The 21,502-nt window shown below is 45.3% G+C and overlaps 1 protein-coding gene across 1 annotated transcript in view; it reads right to left on the minus strand.

The window, feature by feature from the left end:
• PIGN (phosphatidylinositol glycan anchor biosynthesis class N) overlaps positions 1-21,502 on the minus strand; it is a 477,253-nt gene that overhangs the window by 85,682 nt on the left and 370,069 nt on the right. The window contains exons 24-25 of the mRNA XM_077269733.1: positions 10,621-10,676; positions 7,709-7,784 (exon numbers count right to left, since the gene is read on the minus strand). Coding sequence (XP_077125848.1) covers positions 7,709-7,784; positions 10,621-10,676 — 132 coding nt within the window. The remainder of the gene's footprint in view (positions 1-7,708; positions 7,785-10,620; positions 10,677-21,502) is intronic.

Consider the following 21,502-nt stretch of genomic DNA (forward strand, 5'->3'; position numbering starts at 1 on the left):
TCTGCCCGCTCGTCATCACCCCACCCTCGCTGTACACACTGAGTACTGGACAATTCGGGAACTCCCTCCTCTGGACGGATGTCTTCCTCCTCCATTGACTCCTCCTCATCCTCCTCACAAACTGTCCCCTGCCTACGCGTTTGTGAGGAACCACGTGGCGCTGACTGTCCAGAAGATGATGGAAGTGGTGAATCCTCATCCTCCACCTCTTCCACAACATCATCCCTTAGCGCTTGCAGTGATTTTTCAAGCAGGCAGATAAGGGGGACAGTCATGCTGACTAGTGCATCATCTGCACTCGCCATCCGCGTGGAATAATCAAAGGGACGCAAAACCTGGCAGACATCCTTCATAGTGGCCCACTCTGTGGTTGTGAAGTCTGTACGGCGCTGACTGCGACTTTTTTGCGCCTGATACAGCTGGTACTCCATTACAGCTTGCTGCTGCTCACACAACCGCTCCAACATATGTAACGTGGAATTCCACCTGGTAGGTAGGTCACATATGATGCGATGTTCCGGCAGGCGGTGTCGGCGCTGCAGAGCCGCAATGCGCGCTTTTGCCGTGCTGGAACGCCGCAAGTGAGCACACTCTAGGCGGACCTTGTGCAGCAGTGCATCAAGATCCGGATAGTCCCTCAAAAAACTCTGCACGACCAAATTGAGCACATGTGCCAGACATGGGATGTGAGTGAGGTTGCCGAGGCCCAGGGCTGCCACCAGATTTCGGCCATTATCACACACTACCATGCCTGGCTGGAGATTCGCTGGCTCAAACCACACATCGCTCTCCTGCTTGATGGCATTCCAGAGCTCCTGCGCTGTGTGGCTACGATTCCCCAAAAAAATTAATTTCAACACGGCCTGTTGACGTTTGGCCACGGCTGTGCTCATGTCGGTCGTAACAGGTACACGTTCATCACGGGTCCATGTGGAGGTGGACTGTGACGGCTCCTGCAGCGATGATTCTGAGGAACTGGTGTAAGAGGAGGAGTCAATGCGTACAGAATGGATTCCTGCAATCCTTGGAGTGGGCAGGACACGTCCTGCGCCACTCGCACGGTCTGTACCCGGCTCAACGACATTAACCCAATGGGCAGTGAGGGAAAGGTATCGCCCCTGTCCATGTTGACTGGTCCACGCATCGGTGGTGAGGTGGACCTTGCTACTGACGGCGTTCAGTAGCGCGTGTTTTATGTGTCCCTCCACATGCTTGTGCAGGGCAGGGACGGCTTGCCTGCTGAAGTAAAAGCGGCTGGGCACACTGTACTGTGGGACTGCCAATGACATCAAGTCACGGAAGCTGTCAGTCTCCACCAGCCTGAATGACAGCATTTCCAGTGACAGAAGTTTGGCAATGCCTGCAGTCAGAGCCTGTGCTCGTGGGTGGTTTGACGAGAAAGGCCGCCTTTTCTCCCATGCCTGTACTACCGATGGCTGTAGACTGGGCTGGGAGCGTGTGGTTGACTGGGAAAGTGGTGCTGCGGGTGGAATGACAGCGGGTCTCTGGACAACAGGGCCAGAGGTTCTTCCACGGCGATCCTGGGAGGAAGCCGAACCAGCTGCGTGTGAGCTAGAGGAAGAGGCAACACGAGCTGAAGAGGTGGTAGCTGCCGCTGTTGGTTGGCCTAGCTCTTCAGTGTGTTTGTCTAACTCCGCCGGGTGCCTGTTGCGCACATGTTTCCACATGTTGGAGGTATTGAGGTTGGCGACTTTTTGACCTCTTTTGATTTTTTGATGACACACCTTGCATCTGACATAGCAAATGTCATCTGCAACTGTGTCAAAAAAGGACCAGGCACTGCAAGTCTTGGGAGCCCCCCTTTTGACTTTTGGAAGAGACATGCTCCTTACGGGTGCCAAAGCGGAGGCTGCAGGATCCGCAGTCTTCCCCCTCCCTCTCCCTCTTTGGGCCGTACGGGGAATCTCTTCCTCAGAGCTGCTCCCACCACCTTCCTGTCCCTGACGCCAAGATGGGTCAAGGACCTCATCATCTACACTACCCTCTGCCCCCAACTGCTCCTCCTGGGTAGTCTCAGCAGCAGAGCACGCACCAGTAAGTGGCACCTGAGTGTCATCATCAGCTGATGCGGCCTGCGAGGTGGTGACCGGAGCCACTGGCCCACCCGCCTCTTCAGAGGAAGACAGAAAAAGCTGTTGGGCATCACTGCACCCTGCCTCTTCTTCCATTTCTCCAATGCTGCTTGGCTGGCCCCCTGTTTCCAAGCCAAGAGATGATTCAGAGAACAGAAGTAGAGACTGCTCCTGTCCTGGGATCTCTGTCTGCCTGGGCAATTTTGCAGGTGGTGAAGAGACAGATGGCTGCTCTCCAGTGCTCTGTGTCTGAGAGGATGTGGCACTAATGGAAGTTGATGCATTAGCTGCCATCCATCCCACAACGGCTTCAATTTGGTCTTCACGCAGCAGCGGTGTACGGCGCTCGGCGACAAAGCTGCGCATGAACGACTGTTCCCTTGTGAAAGTGGGTGCTGATGACTCACCGGTGCCCGCAGCAGGCACAGAATCCCCACGTCCCCTCCCTGCTCCGCGCCCACGCCCACGCCCACGTGCCTTACTCACTGCCTTCTTCATCTTGGTTGACTGATAAAGATAAGCAGAAAAGTACTAACGGCTTTGTGTGCTTATTCCTGAGCAACTCCTCCTAACAGGTATAAGACACACTAATTTTCTAAAGTGTGGACTAGACTTGAATATGAGCTAATGTGGCCTACACAAATGTAAAGTGGTGTAACTGGTGTGTTTGGTGAACTTTATTATTTATTTATTTTTTGGGGGCTGAACTGACAACGGATAGAGCTGCAATCACACGGAGACCGTGCAGACAGCCGTAAACGGCGCTGCAAGGCCCAAAAACCCTCCTCTACTTTATCCTATGTAGTGTTTTTCCACAAATTAGCTGGAGAAGGGTGGAAAGACACTAATAGGAATTTTTGGAAAAAATGTGCAGCAGCCTGCACTACTTCAAAAAAAAAAAAAAAAAGGACAGTATGAGGCAATGAACCACCCTCCCTGAACTGAATACAACCAGCTATGGATGGCCTATGTGGCTGCACTCAGACTAGAGAGTGGGCTGCACTCACACACACACACACAGAGAGACCTTGCAGATCGCTGTGAAAACAGCGCTACAAGGCAAAAGGAAGGTGAATAGTAGGTGAACACAGCGGTTGCTAAATTAGCCTTTGGAAAGCACAAAGAAGCAAATCGCTATCTCTAAACTGTCCCTCAGTCAGCAAACAGCGTCCTGTCACTAACTGAATTCACAGCAGAGTGATCGCAAAATGGCGCCAGCGACTTTTAAACTGCATCATGACATCATTTCAGCAGCCAATCACAGCCTTGCCAGTAGTTTCATGCCCTCCATGCTAAACAGGATGTGCCCACACTTGGAATCTTTCTCATTGGCTGAATTTCTGAATTTTGAATCATTGAACTTCCGATTCCGGTATCCGATACGCGCCAAGTATCGGAATCCCGGTATCGGAATTCCGATACCGCTAGTATCGGCCGATACCCGATACTTGCGGTATCGGAATGCTCAACACTATTAATTACCTCTCCTTACGAAAGGACAATCAATATCAGATTGTGGGAGTTGGTTCGTGGCCCATGATCATCTCTTTCCCATTCATATAGTTTCTATGAATGGTACTACAAACGCTATCCTATTTAAGTTAAAGGGAATCTGTCAATAGGATCAACCCTCCTGAGACATCTATTTGGGCATGTAGGTCATAGGAAGCTGAATAAAGTGATACCTTGATATCTTCAATCCGATGTCTTATTCTAGAGAAATACATTTTTCTTATATGTAAATGAGCTCTTTCAGGCTACGGGGAGGATGCTGTCTGGAAGACAATTCTGCCTCCAGAGCTTATTTTACATGAAGGGAAAGTTACCAGTGTGAGACAAGTAACTAACATAGAACAGAATAAATGAAATTTGTCTTCTTTCAAACACATTGTTTGCTTCTCTCTCAGCTGTGCTGTAGTATAACAATATTACAGCCCTGTCTGCCTGTGAGATTGAAGCTGAGAGGAACCTGCAGATGTGACAGTTATAATCACAATTTACTCTACAGTGAGATCAGAAGAGCAGACATTACACATCGCACTGGTAACCATTACACAGCACACTGGTAACTCCTCTTCATGTAAAACAAGCTCTGGAGGCAGAGTTATCTCCGGGCACCATCCTACCCAGAGCCTGGAGGAGATCATTTATATAAAGTGATAAAAGATGGTTTTTCAACAAGGCATCTGATATGAGGCACACATGTAGGACTTTTTTTTTGCGGTCTATAACCTGTATGCCCTTATTAATAATGTAGCTGGGGATATGTCACCACATTGACTACAGTATCATTCAAAGCCAGTACTCAATGTATGGAGCTGATGTGCAGTAGCCCCTTTGGACTGCTAATTGGTGGATGCTGCTGGGAGTCAGACCCTCAGTAAGTTAATATCGATGACAGTTGGTAAATTTAAAAAAAAATAAAAATACTCATTCCACAAAAAAATCACTTTTTTTTATGAAAAATGTTTAATGTTAATGACCAACATTTCCTTTATTTCTTTACATTTTAAAACTAGCAAGAATTATTCCCACAAATACACACCATATCATTTTTATGCAGATTTAACAACTCCAAGCTGTATAAACTTGAATGCTTATTGGATGAGGAATATCATGTGATGTGCATTTGTGTAATGAGGTTGGTTGTGGCCCAAGAATATCACCACCGTTTATAAGGGTGTGCAGAATTATTAGGCAGCTTTTTTTCCTCAGACAAAAGCAGCACTCTTGAGATTGCAAAAATATTGGGGTCATATGATCACAGAACCATCGAAAGTTTGCGATAAACGTGTTGAAAAAAATGTAGACATTAATTAAAAAATTGAGAAGAAACAAACGTGAAGTGACCCGGAAGCCATTATCCTCCAGTGCTGTCATATTCCAGAACTGCAACCTCCCTGGAGTGCCCAGAAGTACAAGGTGTTCAGCACTCAGACAAGGCCAAGTAAGGAAGGCCAAAACCCGACCTCTGTGTCAGACAGAAAGCTGCCGGCGACGACAATGCTGTGGTTAACGTGCAGAGAGGTGAGTGGTGGTGTGTGTGTGTGCATGTGTGTGTGTGCGTGCGGCTGCGGGGGAACGTGCAGAGAGGGGAGTTGTGTGTGTGAACATGAGGAGAGGTGTGGGTGTGTATATGTGTGTAGGAGGTGATGTGTGTGTGCGTTTATCGTTCAAAGAGGTGAGTGGTGTGGGTGTGTGTAGGTGGTGGAGAGGGAAATAATTGGGGGGGTTGAAAGAGCAATGATGGGGTGGTGGGGAGAAGGCAATGATCGTAGAGGTGGAAAGGACAATGAAGATGGTGTTGGAAAGGGCAATGATGGGGGTGGTGAGGGAGGAGGCAATGATGGAGGTGGTTTAATGGACAATGATGGGGTGGTGGGGGAGAAAGCAATGATAGAGGTGGTGGAAAGGGCAATGATGGGAGTGATAGGGGAGAAAGCAATGATGGAGATGATGAAGAGGGCAATGATGGATGTGATGGGGAGGGCAATGATTGGGATGGTGGAGAGGCAATGATGGGATGGAGGGGGGAGGACAATGAGGGGATTGGGATGGGAGTAATGGGGACTTATAGTTGACATATGAGCAGGGGAAGGGGAGGAGATTAGATATGGATGTAAAATGAATTGGGTGGAGGAGGAGGGTACTAAGTCCCTGATAGCATCCTCCCCATCTCACATTTCATTGTGATGCTATCGGAGACTTAAAATTTATTGGGGATTGGGAGAGGGACAATGTATGATGGGGACACAGGACAGAGACTAAGGCTTTGTGCACACGTTCAGGATTTGCAGGAGAAAATTCTGCTGCATGTCCTAATGTGTTGGCCGGAAGAAAGTTGCATAAAATACCTCTATTTTGTTTTCCACAATTTTGCCATACTTTTATTATGTATTTTTCCCCATTAGTACGGGTGAAATACGCTGCAAAAATTGACATTATGCAGATTTTAATCTGCTGCAAATCTGCAAGGAAAAAAAAAAGCAGTGTGTGCATGGTACTTTGCGGACCTCATTCACTTTTCCTGTACTGTAAAACCTTGCACATTTTCAATGTGCACATAGCCTTACAGGTAATTTGGTGAGAGTCACAGACTGAATAGTTTTATATTATTGGGAGTCAGAGATTATAGTTAATGGGGGATGCTTATCACTTTAGATTTTTAATGATGTGTGGCTAATAGTATATTAATGGTGGATACTGTATTCCGGGGGAGACACATGTATGTATACAATATATATGACCTTCTTATTTTCAGGGCTGTGAAGATCATCGTGACAAGACGAGTCATGGCTGGGAGATGTCGACATGAAGGTCTGACCAGATGGCGAAGAAACAGGAGAAAGAGGCTCTAATCAGATGAGACATCAGTGCACTGACACTGCACACAGATACAGGAATGTAGTATAGTTGTATGTAGTGTACTCACTTATTATGTATAGCACAGTTCCTTAATATATAGTGTACTCACTTATTATGCATAGCAGTCTCTTGGTATATAGTGTACTCACTTATTATGTATAGTACAGTCCCTTAGTATATAGTGCACTCACTTATTATGTATAGCACAGTCCCTTAGTATATAGTGTACTCACTTATGTACAGCACAGTCCCTTAGTATATAGTCTACTCACTTATGTATAGCACAGTCCCGTAGTATATAGTGTACTCACTCATTATGTATAGTACAGTCCCTTACTATATAGGTGTACTCACTTATTATGTATAACACTGTCCTTAGTTACATACTGTAGTTTCCTATTTTATTATGTATACCATAGTCCCTTGTTGCGTACCATCCTCTCTAGTTATATATGGTGCCGTCCCTTACTATATAGCTTCCTCTGCTGTTATGTATAGTGTTTGTCTTTTACATACTGCATTCTTATTATTTACAGCTCCCGCTTTTATTACATAGTCACTAGAGATGAGCGAATTTGATCGTGTCAGGGCTTATTCAGCAAGCAATAGTGCTTACCGAATAAGCGGCAGAGGGAACCCAGCTTCCTGGATAGCTCCGGCTGATCAGCTGTTCAGCTGCATGTGTCGCGGCTATGTGACAGTCACGACACATGCATGGAGAGCCTGTTGTTGGGCTCGTCGTGACAGTCACACAGCCGCGACACATGCAGCTGCTGAGCTGAACAGCTGATCAGCCGGGGCGATCCAGGAAGCCGGGTTTCCTCTGCAGCTTATTCAGTAAGCTCTATCGCTTGCCAAATAAGCCCCGACTCAATCAAATTCGCTCATCTTTAACAGTCCCCTCTCTTGTTAGATATAAAATAACTGCTGATGGAGCAGCCGGTGACCAGATGACCAGTCTATCAGCTCCTCCATTAGAAAAGAAGCTTTCCCATGCTCCATCAGCCGTCATTGCATTATACATCTAACAAGAAAGGACGGTATGTAATAAAGACAGGGCTCTATATAATCCGATATGTAAGGGACGGTGCTGTACATAGCAAGAGACGTCAAGAGACGAAATGTCATTCATAGAGTCTGAACATAATGTGATAGTTATAGCTGGATTCAACTATTAGAGGAAGATTGATTCTACAATTTAATCAGTTATACTGAAGTATAATTACAGTCAAAGAAGGTCACCCTCTTACCTTCCACATCATCAAGGCACCCATCACAAAAGGGTTAAACACAGTAAGGAAGCAATATACAGAAGCAGGGTCAAAACTGAGAAAGAATTAAAAAACAAGTAGAATAATGAGAACCACTGAACAAATACTTACAATAATTAAAAAATTGCTGTTAACAATAACAAAATATAAATTTTCTTTTATGTTTGATGCGCTTACCATAAAAATTAATGTGCGAAGAAAATAAAAAAAGTAATGACTACACTATGCTTCAAAAAGACCCACTTAGCGTGATTGGTCAAGGTCAACAATTACTGGACCAAGATGATAAAAGACATGAAATAATAAGATAAGAATTATTACCGTACCTGTTGACTTCCCATAGCCCCAACGCTCCCTGCAGGTGTTTTTGCATTACACTTGCAGTGCAGATGTCATGTCCCATAGAAAATGAAAGAAGAAGCAGCATCCAAGCGTTCCATTCATACTAAGGGGGCACCTGCATTCTGATGACGGTTGAGGTTCCCAAGGGTGGGTCCATAAGCATCAGACATTTATCACCTATTCCATGAATAGGTAGTGGGTTGTAATTGAGGTACAACCCCTTGAACACCTTACCACATCATGATGCATATATCAGTCATGAGCAGTTGCTAGTTCCCGCACTATGACATACATATATCCGTCATGAAAATCTTCGAAGTACTGCCCACTGTGTTTACAAAATTATAGCTGAAGACTGGCTGGAATACACAGACTCTTTGTGCAATTGAACGGTACCAGAGTTAATTCTAATAATTGTTTAACCCCTAATAATATGGTTGTTTATAATTTTTTTTTTTTTTTTTTTTACAAGGGACATGGGCTTCAATGGATTAGGTGTAAATGTGAGTATAACTGTGTTTTCTATTTTTAAATAAATGTGTAAACAGGGTGTTGAGTTTTATTTCAAATAAAGGATTTTATTCGTGCTATGTGTTTACTTCAATACTTACTATGGGGTTAGTAATGGTGGCATCTTATAGATGCCTCTCCATTACTAACCCCTGGGCTTGATATCACCCTACAATATAAAGGTGACATCAACCCCAACCCTATTACCCCACTTGACCCCACCACAGGGCAAGTGGGAAGAGTGAAGCTAAAAGCCAGATTTGGTGCATCTCACAGGTGCACCATTTCTGGGGCGGCTGAGGGCTGATGTTGGTAGCTTGTGAGGGGTGGCAAGATCCCTGGCTCTTTCCCCAGCTATTAATATCAACCCACAGTTGCCTGTTTCGCCTTTGCTGGTTTGAAATGTCAAGTCATTTTTTTCTGGGGTCTCCCATAAATTCACCAGGAAAGTCTAAGCAAACAGCTTTGAGCTGTTATTAATAGCCTGGGAACCTTTTGGGGTACTGTCCTTTTTCCCAGATTATTAACATCAGCCCCCAGTTGTGGACTTTCCCTCTGCTGGTTATGAAAATTCCACGGTACCCCATAACATTTTTTTAATTAAATTCTTTATTTTACACAGGAGGGATACAGCTGCTGCTGAATACAACTCTCATCATTGTCACCTGGTAGCAATGATCTCAGGGAAACCAAGCAATAATAATGAGAACTGCCTTCAGCAGCTGGTGCCTGGGATCAGCGTCAACTGTACAGCTTTTCCCAGGCGCTGGTACATGTCACAAGAACACACAAACTGCACTCGTATGTGAAACACGGACAGCAACCGGACACACAGATGTCACACGGATGTCAAATTCATACATACGGATGGCACACAGTCATGGACCATGGTTCTCACCAGTACTGGTTTTTCCTGTGCAGGAATCACCAGGACATGGAAAGGAGGTCTTAAAGAGGGTCTCCAAGAGTGTGATAAAAATGGCAGCTGTCAAGCTGTAACCCATCCTAGTCACCTGTCAGGACGAGTTGCAGTCTGAATAAACACCACTCAAGACGTTTTGCAATTGTCAGAGGAGCAGCATCAAAAACAAACATAACTGATATACTCAGCCAAAAATCAGGAGAAAAACAAAAGACTTTTCCTAAGCTGACTCAACACAACAGGCTTTTTTCTGCAGAAAGAGGTTTATGAAAGAGAACAGAGCAGGATGAAGCTGGATGGAAACAAAAGCCTATTGTGCTCAGTCAGCTGAGGAAATTTTGTTTTCTCCTACACTTTGGCTTAGTGAGCACATCAGGTCTCGTATGTTCACTCATGATGCTGCTCCTCTGACAGTCAAGACACATTTGTTCAGCAGTGTTCCTTCAGGATACAACCTGTTCTGACACGTGATTATGATGTGTTGCGGCTTGAAATATGTGACAGTGACCATTTTAATCACATTAAAATAGAACCCCTTTTGATGTACATTATAACTTAATGCGCATTATTTAAATAAATATTTCCATTTTTCATTACTAAATTTCATTTCTGAACAGGGACTTAATTAACAGTTTGAACCATTATCTAAAGCAAGTTTACATTTACGCTATAATGGAAGTCACTGCATTCCTTTGGATCCGTTGCATGATGTGGAAAAAAATTCTACCCAATGCAGAACAGAGCATATACAGTGCATTTGGTATTATAGTATAAGAATTCACCTTGTCCCACGAGTACACATATCGCAATTCTAACTCACAGGAAGTTCCTACAGAACATCAATATTCTTGTGGACGAACAGAAACCTGTAACTTGGCTATAAACAGAAAGCAGGGAAAGATTTGCACTAAGTATTTCTGACAGTCCAGTAATTATACTGTATAATAACAAGATAAAAAGGTTGCAATGACGCCTGCAGTTCTGGTAAAGAATCAATAGACTCCTATCTTTTATCTTATACTGTTGGTACCTGACACTACATTAAACCAATAATGGATTCTAAACAGAGAATTTCATTCCTGTTCACATTTTGTTTTATCTTTTTTTTTTACATTACCTGTTAATTGACGCTATATTTCCAGTCCCGAAAAAAGCTGTGACTATAAAGAACACCTAACAGAACATTAAGGAAAATTTGTATTAAGCGGAGGCAGCTGATGCAGCCCAAAAGTTGTCTGTGCAATGACTATGATGGCTATATTGTATTATCCCCCTGACAGTGATAAGTGGCCAAATAGATGTAATTATTTACTGGCCATCACTTCCCTCACCTCCGTAGCAGTGTAGTGGGAGAAGGAACATGTTTTATATAAAACATCATTTATAGACGGAAAGTCATAAACCGAAGAGATTATGTGCATGCTAGGTCTTTAGTAGGGAAATACAATATGTGCATGTTAATTAAAAGTTCACTAAGAAAACCCCAAATAAAAGAATAATTATTGACTGGCTAAAATAACAACGTGAGAACAAAAGATTGAACACTATGACTTGTAACTGCATTGGAAATAATGCTAATTAAATTTACACAGTCATGATGGGGGGTTATGGGTGGTCTTATTACAACTAATATAGAACTTTCTAGATTCATTGGAAAGAAATAATCCTATTGGGTGTTATGGTTTAGCAAATATAGTTTCCCGTAGAAATTCTCCCTTTAATCAGGATGACTTATAATAAAATACAAGCCAGAATATATCAGGGAAGTTGTATAACAGAAATGAAGACATTCAAGATGATTGCAAGTCTGCATAGAACAGCTTCTTATAGACGAGGAAGGGTATTGACAAATTTCTGCACCTCTCTACATTGGGCTAATGTTTGCCCAGTGCCTGTGAAATGTATGCTGCCGCACAGGTCTATGGTTCTCCTAAGCTTTGGACTTTCGCAGTCTTGCACCCTAATCTCAGTTAAGTGTTAGCCATATAACCATAGATTTTGATACAGATATGATTTGGTTAAACATCCCTATGTGATGTCTAAGCAAAACATCATAAGACGGTCACCAGAGATGGCGTCTGCAGACATGTTGATGCACATGAGTAGAATATTCTTTTCTTAAGGGCTCCTTTTCACTTGCGTGAAATACGGCCGAGTCTCGCAGGTTAAAACCCGGCTCTGCTGCCGGCACTCCAGAGCGGAGCGTGACGTCGCACAGCAATACATGGAGCTGCACGCTCCGCTCTAGAGTGCCGGCGGCAGAGCCGGGTTTTAACCTGCGAGACTCGGTCGTATTTTGCTCGGGCACTGGGACTATTGCTCCAAACTTTAGGAGATCATGGCCATTTGACCACAGGGGGGAAGTTTGTTATTAGGTTCCTCGCTGGCAGGGTCTGGGTACATGCTATTCTGTAACCCACAGAGATTATCCCCAACACCCACTGATTCTCTGAGATCTCCTGCCAACTTCCCAAGTACCGCCCTAGCCGTCCCCTCACTCTCACGGCATCACTTCCTTCCTGAATCCGACTATTCCTCTGGGACCTCAAACCACTAAACATCTCGCCCTGTATGGAGAGAGGCTTCTCGGTTTCCTCCACCTGCATAGTGCTTCTTACTGCTTGCAGGAGTTCGTCTGTGTCCTCAGAGGAGAAAAAGCACCTCTGGCAGGTCGGCAGACATCTCCCCTTCTTCCTGCTTACTCACCTGAAAATATGTCTTCCTCAGAGGACAACTCTAACTTGCAATGGGGATCACCCTGGGACTTGAGCTATGAAGCATGTATTTGGACCAGCCCCGAGATCGAGGCCTGGACCTCCTCTCTAATTATGGACCTCACTTCTGACAGTAGAGATGACAGCTCCTCTCTGATGACTTTTGAGGTGCAGGGTGCACATAGATGCTTCTGAAAGGTGTCTGGTAGCCTGAAGTTACAGATAGCAAATCTTTTACACTTCTTTGCATTCTTGCCATCCCTTTTGAGTGTTGCTGATGCAGGCGTCCCCCCTAGAATAAACAAGAGTACATGCCATGTGTTTCTATGTGTGGGGTGAGGGCATCTCACTAGTCTACTCACATGCCCCTGGGTCTGTTCAGAGCTAGCCTCAGCTTTGGCAGATTCCTCCATGTCCAAGCATACAGTAGGGCAGCTTAGAGACATCTAGGACACTATTTATATGATAACCATATCCAGTGCGCCTTTCGGATCTCTGCTTCACTAGATTTCTTCCTGCATTCCACCATGGAACGCACCCTGGCCGTGACCCGGAAGTGTTCTGCCTGGCCCGCAGAGATGATGTCACCGGAAACACGCCCGCAGGGTTTCATCGTGCCGGAGGCAGACACTGGTGCCGAGAGCCCCCCAGCAGGAGGAAGTGGCTCACAGCCCAGGAGCAGCACTCACCAGGTAGACTGAGGGTCCCCCCCGTGTCACTCATAGACCACTTGGACAGCAGGAAGGGAGAGGCTGAACCCCCTGATCCGCGCTGGGTGTGCCAGGTCCAGCCAGGGATACGCCGGAGCTCTTCTCTCATCGTTCCTATCCTCACTGGGACAGGAAAAACACTGAGTGGTGGAGATACGAGGGTCCTTTTAACCTCTCGTTGTTTCCTGTCCCAGTAAGGATGAGAAGGACGTCCTCCATAGGAGCTGCCAGAACTGCTGACCTGGAAACACGGGTATTACATACCTGGTAATGTGGTTTTTCATGAGACATGACAGCACCACGAGAGAGGGGATCCGCCCATCAAGGACAGGAAACCTTCAAGATAACAGGGGCGGCTCCTCTCTCCACATCAGTTGTTTTACAGAGTACAAGAGGAACTCCGCTGGTTAGTGTACACATAAATAATACATCCTATACGGTTCTATTCACCGATACCCCAGGGAGTGTATAATACAAATGATGCTAATAATGCACCCAACTAATGACGTGATCAAAAGGGTGGGAATATAAGGGTGCCGTCATGTCTCATGAAAAAACACATTACCAGGTATGTAATACCCATGTTTTCCCATCATACATGACGGCACCACGAGAGAGTTACAGAGATTTGTATTCTATTTTAGGGAGGGAATTGTTGTGAACTCTGTGTTCAGGCTCCCTCTTGTGGTCACTGGTGGTATGGTGTGACTTTTGCTTTGGGCTCCCCCTGGTGGCTTTGCCTGTTATCCTGCTGGTCTCTGGCTATCAGCTGGTTCGTTATCCTCTGGGAGGTTCCTATATAGCTCTGTTTTACTTTCACTTGTTGCCGGCTGTCGATGTAATCAGTGCTACTCAGATTCCTTCTGACTACCTTGCTCCCAGTCCATCCAGGATAAGCTAAGTTTTGTTTGCTCATTTTTTGATCAGCAGTATTTATCATGTTTTCTGTTCCAGCTTGCTAAAATGTAATTCCCTCGCTTGCTGGTTGCTCTAGTGGGCTGAGTTTCTCCCCACACACCGTTAGTTGGTGTGTGGGTTCTTGAAATCTCAGGATGGATATTTTGTAAGGGTTTTTTATTGATCGCATAGACCCCTGCTCTATTTTCTGCTTTCTAGTACTAGTGGGCCTCTTTTGCTGAATCTGATTTCATCCCTATGTATGTGCCTTCTTCTTATTTCACCGTTAATATTTGTTGGGGGCTTCTATATCTTTGGGGATTATTTCTCTGGAGGCAAGCGAGGTCTTTCTTTCTCTTTAGGGGTAGCTAGTTCCTCAGGCTGGCTCGAAACGTCTAGGAATTTTTTAGGCACGTTCACCGGCTACCTCTAGTTGTTTTGGATAGGTTCAGATTTGCGATCAGTCCAGTTACCATCTCCCTAGAGCTCGTCACTTGCTGATCTATTTGTGATCCTCAGCCACTAGGGATCATAACAGTACAGCCGGCCCGCAAAGTGTTAATTGCATGGCAGAAGCAGGAGAAAAGAAGCCTTGAGAAATTTTTTTTATTTTTTTTTTCTTGTTGTTGCCGTGTGTCTAGCTGCTGTGCTAGCTTCTCTCCTCCTCTTAATCTTGGTGTGGCTCTGAGTTCAGCTGCTGACATGGATGTCCAGAGCTTGGCTTCCAGTCTGGATCATTTTGCTGCTAGAGTTCAGAGTATTCAGGATTTTGTTGTTCACAGTCCTATGTCTGAGCCTAGGATACCTATTCCGGAGTTGTTTTCTGGAGATAGATCTAGGTTCCTAAATTTTAAGAACAATTGTAAGTTGTTTCTTTCTTTGAAACCTCGTTCCTCTGGTGATGCCGTTCAGCAAGTTAGGATTATTATTTCCTTTTTGCGTGGTGACCCTCAAGATTGGGCCTTCGCATTGGCGCCAGGGGATCCTGCATTGCTCAGTGTGGATGTGTTTTTTCTGGCCCTTGGATTGCTCTATGAGGAACCTAATCTTGAGAACCAGGCTGAAAAAGCATTATTGGCCCTCTCGCAGGGGCAAGATGAAGCAGAGGTGTACTGCCAGAAATTTCGGAAATAGTCGGTGCTTACTCAGTGGAATGAGTGTGCCCTGGCTGAAAATTTCAGAGAAGGTCTTTCTGAAGCCATTAAGAATGTCATGGTGGGGTTCCCTACGCCTGCAGGTCTGAATGAGTCAATGACTCTGGCCATTCAGATTGATCGGCGGTTGCGGGAGCGCAAACCTGTGCACCATTTGGCGGTGTCTTCTGAACAGACACCTGAATCTATGCAATGTGACAGAATTCTGACCAGAAGTGAACGGCAAAATTATAGACGGCAAAATGGGTTGTGCTTTTACTGTGGTGACTCAGCTCATGTTATCTCAGCATGCTCTAAGCGCAAAAAAAAGGTTGATAAATCTGTCACCATTGGTACTTTACAGCCTAAGTTCATTTTGTCTGTTACCCTGATTTGTTCCCTGTCATCTTACCCGGTTAATGCCTTTGTAGATTCAGGTGCTGCCCTGAGTCTGATGGATTGGTCATTTGCCAGGCGCTGTGGTTTTGATTTGGAGCCTTTAAAATTCCCTATTCCACTAAGGGGAATTGACTCTACGCCATTGGCTACGAATAGACCTCAGTACTGGACACAAGTGACCATGTGCATGACTCCTGTTCATCAGGAGGTGATTCGCTTTCTTGTATTGCATAATTTGCATGATGTTGTCGTGTTGGGTCTACCATGGTTGCAGACTCATAATCCAGTCCTGGATTGGAAAGCTATGTCTGTGTCAAGTTGGGGTTGTCAGGGAATTCATGGTGATGCTCCTGTGGTGTCAATTGCTTCGTCCACTCCTTCTGAAGTCCCTACGTTTTTGTCAGACTACCAGGATGTATTTGAGGAGCCCAAACTCAATTCTCTACCTCCTCATAGGGACTGTGATTGTGCTATAAATTTGATTCCTGGTAGTAAGTTTCCTAAGGGACGACTTTTCAATTTATCTGTGCCGGAGCATGCTGCCATGCGGAGTTATATAAAGGAGTCTTTGGAGAAGGGACATATTCGCCCGTCCTCTTCCCCTCTTGGTGCGGGATTCTTTTTTGTGGCTAAGAAGGATGGTTCCCTGAGACCTTGTATTGATTATCGCCTTTTGAATAAAATCACGGTCAAATTTCAGTATCCTTTGCCATTGTTAACTGATTTGTTTGCTCGCATTAGGGGGTCTAGTTGGTTCACCAAGATAGATCTTCGTGGTGCGCATAACCTTGTGCGTATAAAACAGGGTGATGAATGGAAAACTGCATTTAATACGCCTGAAGGCCATTTTGAGTACCTGGTGATGCCTTTTGGACTTTCTAATGCTCCTTCAGTCTTTCAGTCCTTTATGCACGACATCTTCCGTGAATATCTGGATAAGTTTATGATTGTGTATCTGGATGATATTCTGTTTTTTTCGGATGATTGGGAGTCTCATGTTAAGCAGGTCAGGATGGTCTTTAAGGTCCTGCGTGACAATGCTTTATTTGTGAAGGGCTCAAAATGTCTTTTTGGAGTCCAGAAGATTTCTTTTTTGGGTTTCATTTTTTCTCCTTCTACTATTGAGATGGACCCAGTCAAGGTTCAGGCTATTCATGACTGGACGCAGCCTACATCGGTTAAGAGTCTTCAGAAGTTCTTGGGTTTTGCTAATTTTTACCGTCGCTTCATAGCTAATTTTTCTGGTGTTGTTAAGCCTTTGACGGATTTGACCAAGAAAGGTTCTGATGTGACTAATTGGTCCTCTGCGGCTGTGGAGGCCTTTCGGGAGCTGAAGCGCCGGTTTTCTTCGGCTCCGGTCTTATGTCAGCCAGATGTCTCACTTCCCTTCCAGGTGGAGGTTGATGCTTCCGAGATTGGAGCGGGGGCTGTTTTGTCGCAGAGAAGCTCCGATGACTGTGATGAAGCCATGTGCTTTCTTTTCAAGAAAGTTTTCGCCTGCCGAGCGGAATTATGATGTCGGTAATCGGGAGTTGTTGGCTATGAAGTGGGCATTTGAGGAGTGGCGACATTGGCTCGAGGGAGCTAAGCATCGTGTGGTGGTCTTGACTGATCACAAGAATTTGATTTATCTCGAATCGGCCAAGCGGCTGAATCCCAGACAGGCTCGTTGGTCGTTGTTTTTCTCTCGTTTTGATTTCGTGGTTTCGTACCTGCCTGGTTCGAAGAATGTGAAGGCTGATGCTCTTTCTAGGAGTTTTGTGCCTGACTCTCCTGGAGATTCAGAGCCGGCTGGTATTCTTAGAGAAGGGGTGATTTTGTCTGCCATCTCCCCAGATTTGCGACGTGTGCTGCAAGAGTTTCAGGCGGATAGACCTGATCGCTGTCCACCGGAGAGACTGTTTGTCCCGGATAGATGGACCAACAGAGTCATATCCGAGGTTCATTCTTCGGTGTTGGCGGGCCATCCTGGAATATTTGGTACCAGAGACTTGGTGGCCAGGTCTTTTTGGTGGCCTTCCTTGTCGCGGGATGTGCGTTCCTTTGTGCAGTCTTGTGGAATTTGTGCTCGGGCTAAGCCTTGCTGTTCTCGAGCCAGTGGTTTGCTGTTACCTTTGCCTGTCCCGAAGAGGCCTTGGACGCACATTTCCATGGATTTTATTTCAGATCTCCCTGTCTCTCAGAGAATGTCTGTCATCTGGGTGGTGTGTGATCGTTTTTCTAAGATGGTACATTTGGTGCCCTTGCCTAAGTTGCCTTCCTCCTCCGAGTTGGTTCCACTGTTTTTTCAAAATGTCGTTCGTTTGCACGGGATTCCTGAGAACATTGTTTCTGACAGAGGATCCCAGTTTGTGTCTAGATTTTGGCGGACCTTTTGTGCTAAATTGGGCATTGATTTGTCTTTTTCGTCGGCCTTCCATCCTCAGACGAATGGCCAAACTGAGCGAACTAATCAGACCTTGGAGACTTATTTAAGATGTTTTGTTTCTGCTGATCAGGACGACTGGGTTACTTTTTTGCCGTTGGCCGAGTTTGCCCTTAATAATCGGGCTAGTTCTGCTACTTTGGTTTCTCCTTTCTTTTGTAATTCGGGGTTTCATCCTCGTTTTTCCTCGGGTCAGGTGGAGCCTTCTGACTGTCCTGGAGTGGATGTTGTGGTTGATAGGTTGTATCAGATTTGGAATCATGTGGTGGACAATTTGAAGCTGTCTCAAGAGAAGGCTCAGCTCTTTGCCAACCGCCGTCGCTGTGTGGGTCCCCGACTTTGCGTTGGGGACTTGGTGTGGTTGTCTTCTCGCTTCGTTCCTATGAAGGTCTCCTCTCCTAAGTTCAAGCCTCGGTTTATCGGTCCTTATAAGATTCTGGAAGTCCTTGGCCCTGTGTCATTTCGTCTGGACCTCCCAGCATCATTTGCTATTCATAATGTGTTCCATCGCTCGTTGTTGCGGAGGTATGTGGTGCCTGTGGTTCCTCCGGTTGAGCCTCCTGCCCCGGTGCTGGTTGAGGGAGAATTGGAATACGTGGTGGAGAAGATCTTGGATTCTCGTATTTCTAGACGGAGGCTCCAGTATTTGGTTAAATGGAAGGGCTATGGTCAGGAGGATAATTCTTGGGTTGTCGCCTCTGATGTTCATGCAGCCGATTTGGTTTGTGCCTTCCATGTGGCTCATCCTGATCGCCCTGGTGGTTTTCATGAGGGTTCGGTGACCCCTCCTCAAGGGGGGGGTACTGTTGTGAACTCTGTGTTCAGGCTCCCTCTTGTGGTCACTGGTGGTATGGTGTGACTTTTGCTTTGGGCTCCCCCTGGTGGCTTTGCCTGTTATCCTGCTGGTCTCTGGCTATCAGCTGGTTCGTTATCCTCTGGGAGGTTCCTATATAGCTCTGTTTTACTTTCACTTGTTGCCGGCTGTCGATGTAATCAGTGCTACTCAGATTCCTTCTGACTACCTTGCTCCCAGTCCATCCAGGATAAGCTAAGTTTTGTTTGCTCATTTTTTGATCAGCAGTGTTTATCATGTTTTCTGTTCCAGCTTGCTAAAATGTAATTCCCTCGCTTGCTGGTTGCTCTAGTGGGCTGAGTTTCTCCCCACACACCGTTAGTTGGTGTGTGGGTTCTTGAAATCTCAGGATGGATATTTTGTAAGGGTTTTTTATTGATCGCATAGACCCCTGCTCTATTTTCTGCTTTCTAGTACTGGTGGGCCTCTTTTGCTGAATCTGATTTCATCCCTATGTATGTGCCTTCTTCTTATTTCACCGTTAATATTTGTTGGGGGCTTCTATATCTTTGGGGATTATTTCTCTGGAGGCAAGCGAGGTCTTTCTTTCTCTTTAGGGGTAGCTAGTTCCTCAGGCTGGCTCGAAACGTCTAGGAATTTTTTAGGCACGTTCACCGGCTACCTCTAGTTGTTTTGGATAGGTTCAGATTTGCGATCAGTCCAGTTACCATCTCCCTAGAGCTCGTCCTTAGTTTAATCACTTGCTGATCTATTTGTGATCCTCAGCCACTAGGGATCATAACAGGGAACACCCTTCTCCCAAATGTGAGATCAGAGGTAGCAGATAGGTCTAGCCTATAATGTTTAAAAAATGTAGACGGAGAGGACCAAGTGGCCGCCTTACAGATTTGGTCGATGGTAGCATCTGCTCTCTCCGCCCACGACGTCGCCATGGCCCTCGTGGAGTGGGCTTTCAGACCCTGTAGAACAACCTTGCCTGCACTACTATACGCTAGAATAATGGCCTTTCTCACCCATCTAGCGATAGTCTGTTTTGAGGCGTTAAGGCTAGGGTTGAGCGAAACGGGTCGATCATTTTCAAAAGTCGCCGACTTTTGGCTAAGTCGGCGTCTCATGAAACCCGATCCGACCCCTGTGCTTGTCGGCCATGCGGTACGCGACTTTCGCGCCAAAGTCGCGTTTCAATGACGCGAAAAGCGCCATTTCTCAGCCAATGAAGGTGAACGCAGAGTGTGGGCAGCGTGATGACATAGATCCTGGTCCCCACCATCTTAGAGAAGGGCATTGCAGTGATTGGCTTGCTGTCTGCGGCGTCACAGGGGCTATAAAGGGGCGTTCCCGCCGACCGCCATCTTACTGCTGCTGATCTGAGCTTAGGGACAGGTTGCTGCCGCTTCATCAGAAGCAGGGAGAGCGTTAGGCAGGGTCCACTAACCACCAAACCGCTTGTGCTGCAGCGATTTCCACTGTCCAACACCACCTTCGGTGTGCAGGGACTGTGGAAGCTATTTTTTTTTTTTTTTCCCCTCAGCGCTGTAGCTCATTGGGCTGCCCTAGAAGGCTCCGTGATAGCTGTATTGCTGTGTGTACGCCACTGTGGAAACCAACTGCTTTTTTCAAAGCACATATCCTCTTGTTCCTTCCTTTCTGCACAGCTATCTTTTCTGTTTTTCCACACTTTTTATTTAATTTGTGCATCAGTCCACTCCTATTGCTGCCTGCCATACCTGGCTTACATTACTGCAGGGAGATAGTAATTGTAGGACAGTTTTTTTTTTTTTTTTGTTTTTTTTTTTTGTGGGAGATTAAGATTGGCATTTCTGCTACAGTGCCATCCCTGTGTGTGCCATCTCTCACTGAGTGGGCCATAGAAAGCCTATTTATTTTTTCCGTGATTTGTGTTCTAAAATCTACCTCAACACAAAAACAGTACATCAATCAGTGGGAGAAAAATATTGGCCTCAGTCAGGGCTTGTGTGCCACTGCTGTGTGTGCTATCTCTCATTCAGTGGGCTATAGCAAGCCTATTTTTTTTTTTTTTTTTTAATATTATTTGGTTTCTAATTCTCCCTGAAAAAAAAAAAAAAAACCTAAAAAAACAGTGGGAGAATAATATTGCCCTTTCAGCTTGTGTGCCAGTCTTGACTCCTGGGTGTGCCACCTCTCTCCCTCTCATTCAGTGGGCCATAGAAAGCCTATTTATTTTTTTTTTTAAATATTATTGGGTTTCTAAAGTCTCCCTGAAAAAACAAAAAATACATAAAAAAACAGTGGGAGAGTAATATTGCCCTTTCAGCTTGTGTGCCAGTCTTGACTCCTGGGTGTGCCACCTCTCTCCCTTTCATTCAGTGGGCCATAGAAAGCCTATTTATTTTTTCCGTGATTTGTGTTCTAAAATCTACCTCAACACAAAAACACTACATCAATCAGTGGGAGAAAAATATTGGCCTCAGTCAGGGCTTGTGTGCCACTGCTGTGTGTGCTATCTCTCATTCAGTGGGCTATAGCAAGCCTATTTTTTTTTTTTTTTTTTTTTTTAATATTATTTGGTTTCTAAAGTCTCCCTGAAAAAAAAAAAAAACCATAAAAAAACAGTGGGAGAGTAATATTGCCCTTTCAGCTTGTGTGCCAGTCTTGACTCCTGGGTGTGCCACCTCTCTCCCTTTCATTCAGTGGGCCATAGAAAGCCTATTTATTTTTTGGTTTTTTTAATATTATTTGGTTTCTAAAGTCTCCCTGAAAATAAAAAAAAAAAATACATAAAAAAACAGTGGGAGAGTAATATTGCCATTTCAGCTTGTGTGCCAGTCTTGACTCCTGGGTGTGCCACCTCTCTCCCTCTCATTCAGTGGGCCATAGAAAGCCTTGTTTTTTTGTTTTTTTTTTAATATTATTTGGTTTCTAAAG

The sequence above is a fragment of the Ranitomeya variabilis genome, chromosome 6 (genome assembly GCF_051348905.1).
Source record: "Ranitomeya variabilis isolate aRanVar5 chromosome 6, aRanVar5.hap1, whole genome shotgun sequence".
In the NCBI taxonomy this organism is placed as follows: domain Eukaryota; kingdom Metazoa; phylum Chordata; class Amphibia; order Anura; family Dendrobatidae; genus Ranitomeya; species Ranitomeya variabilis.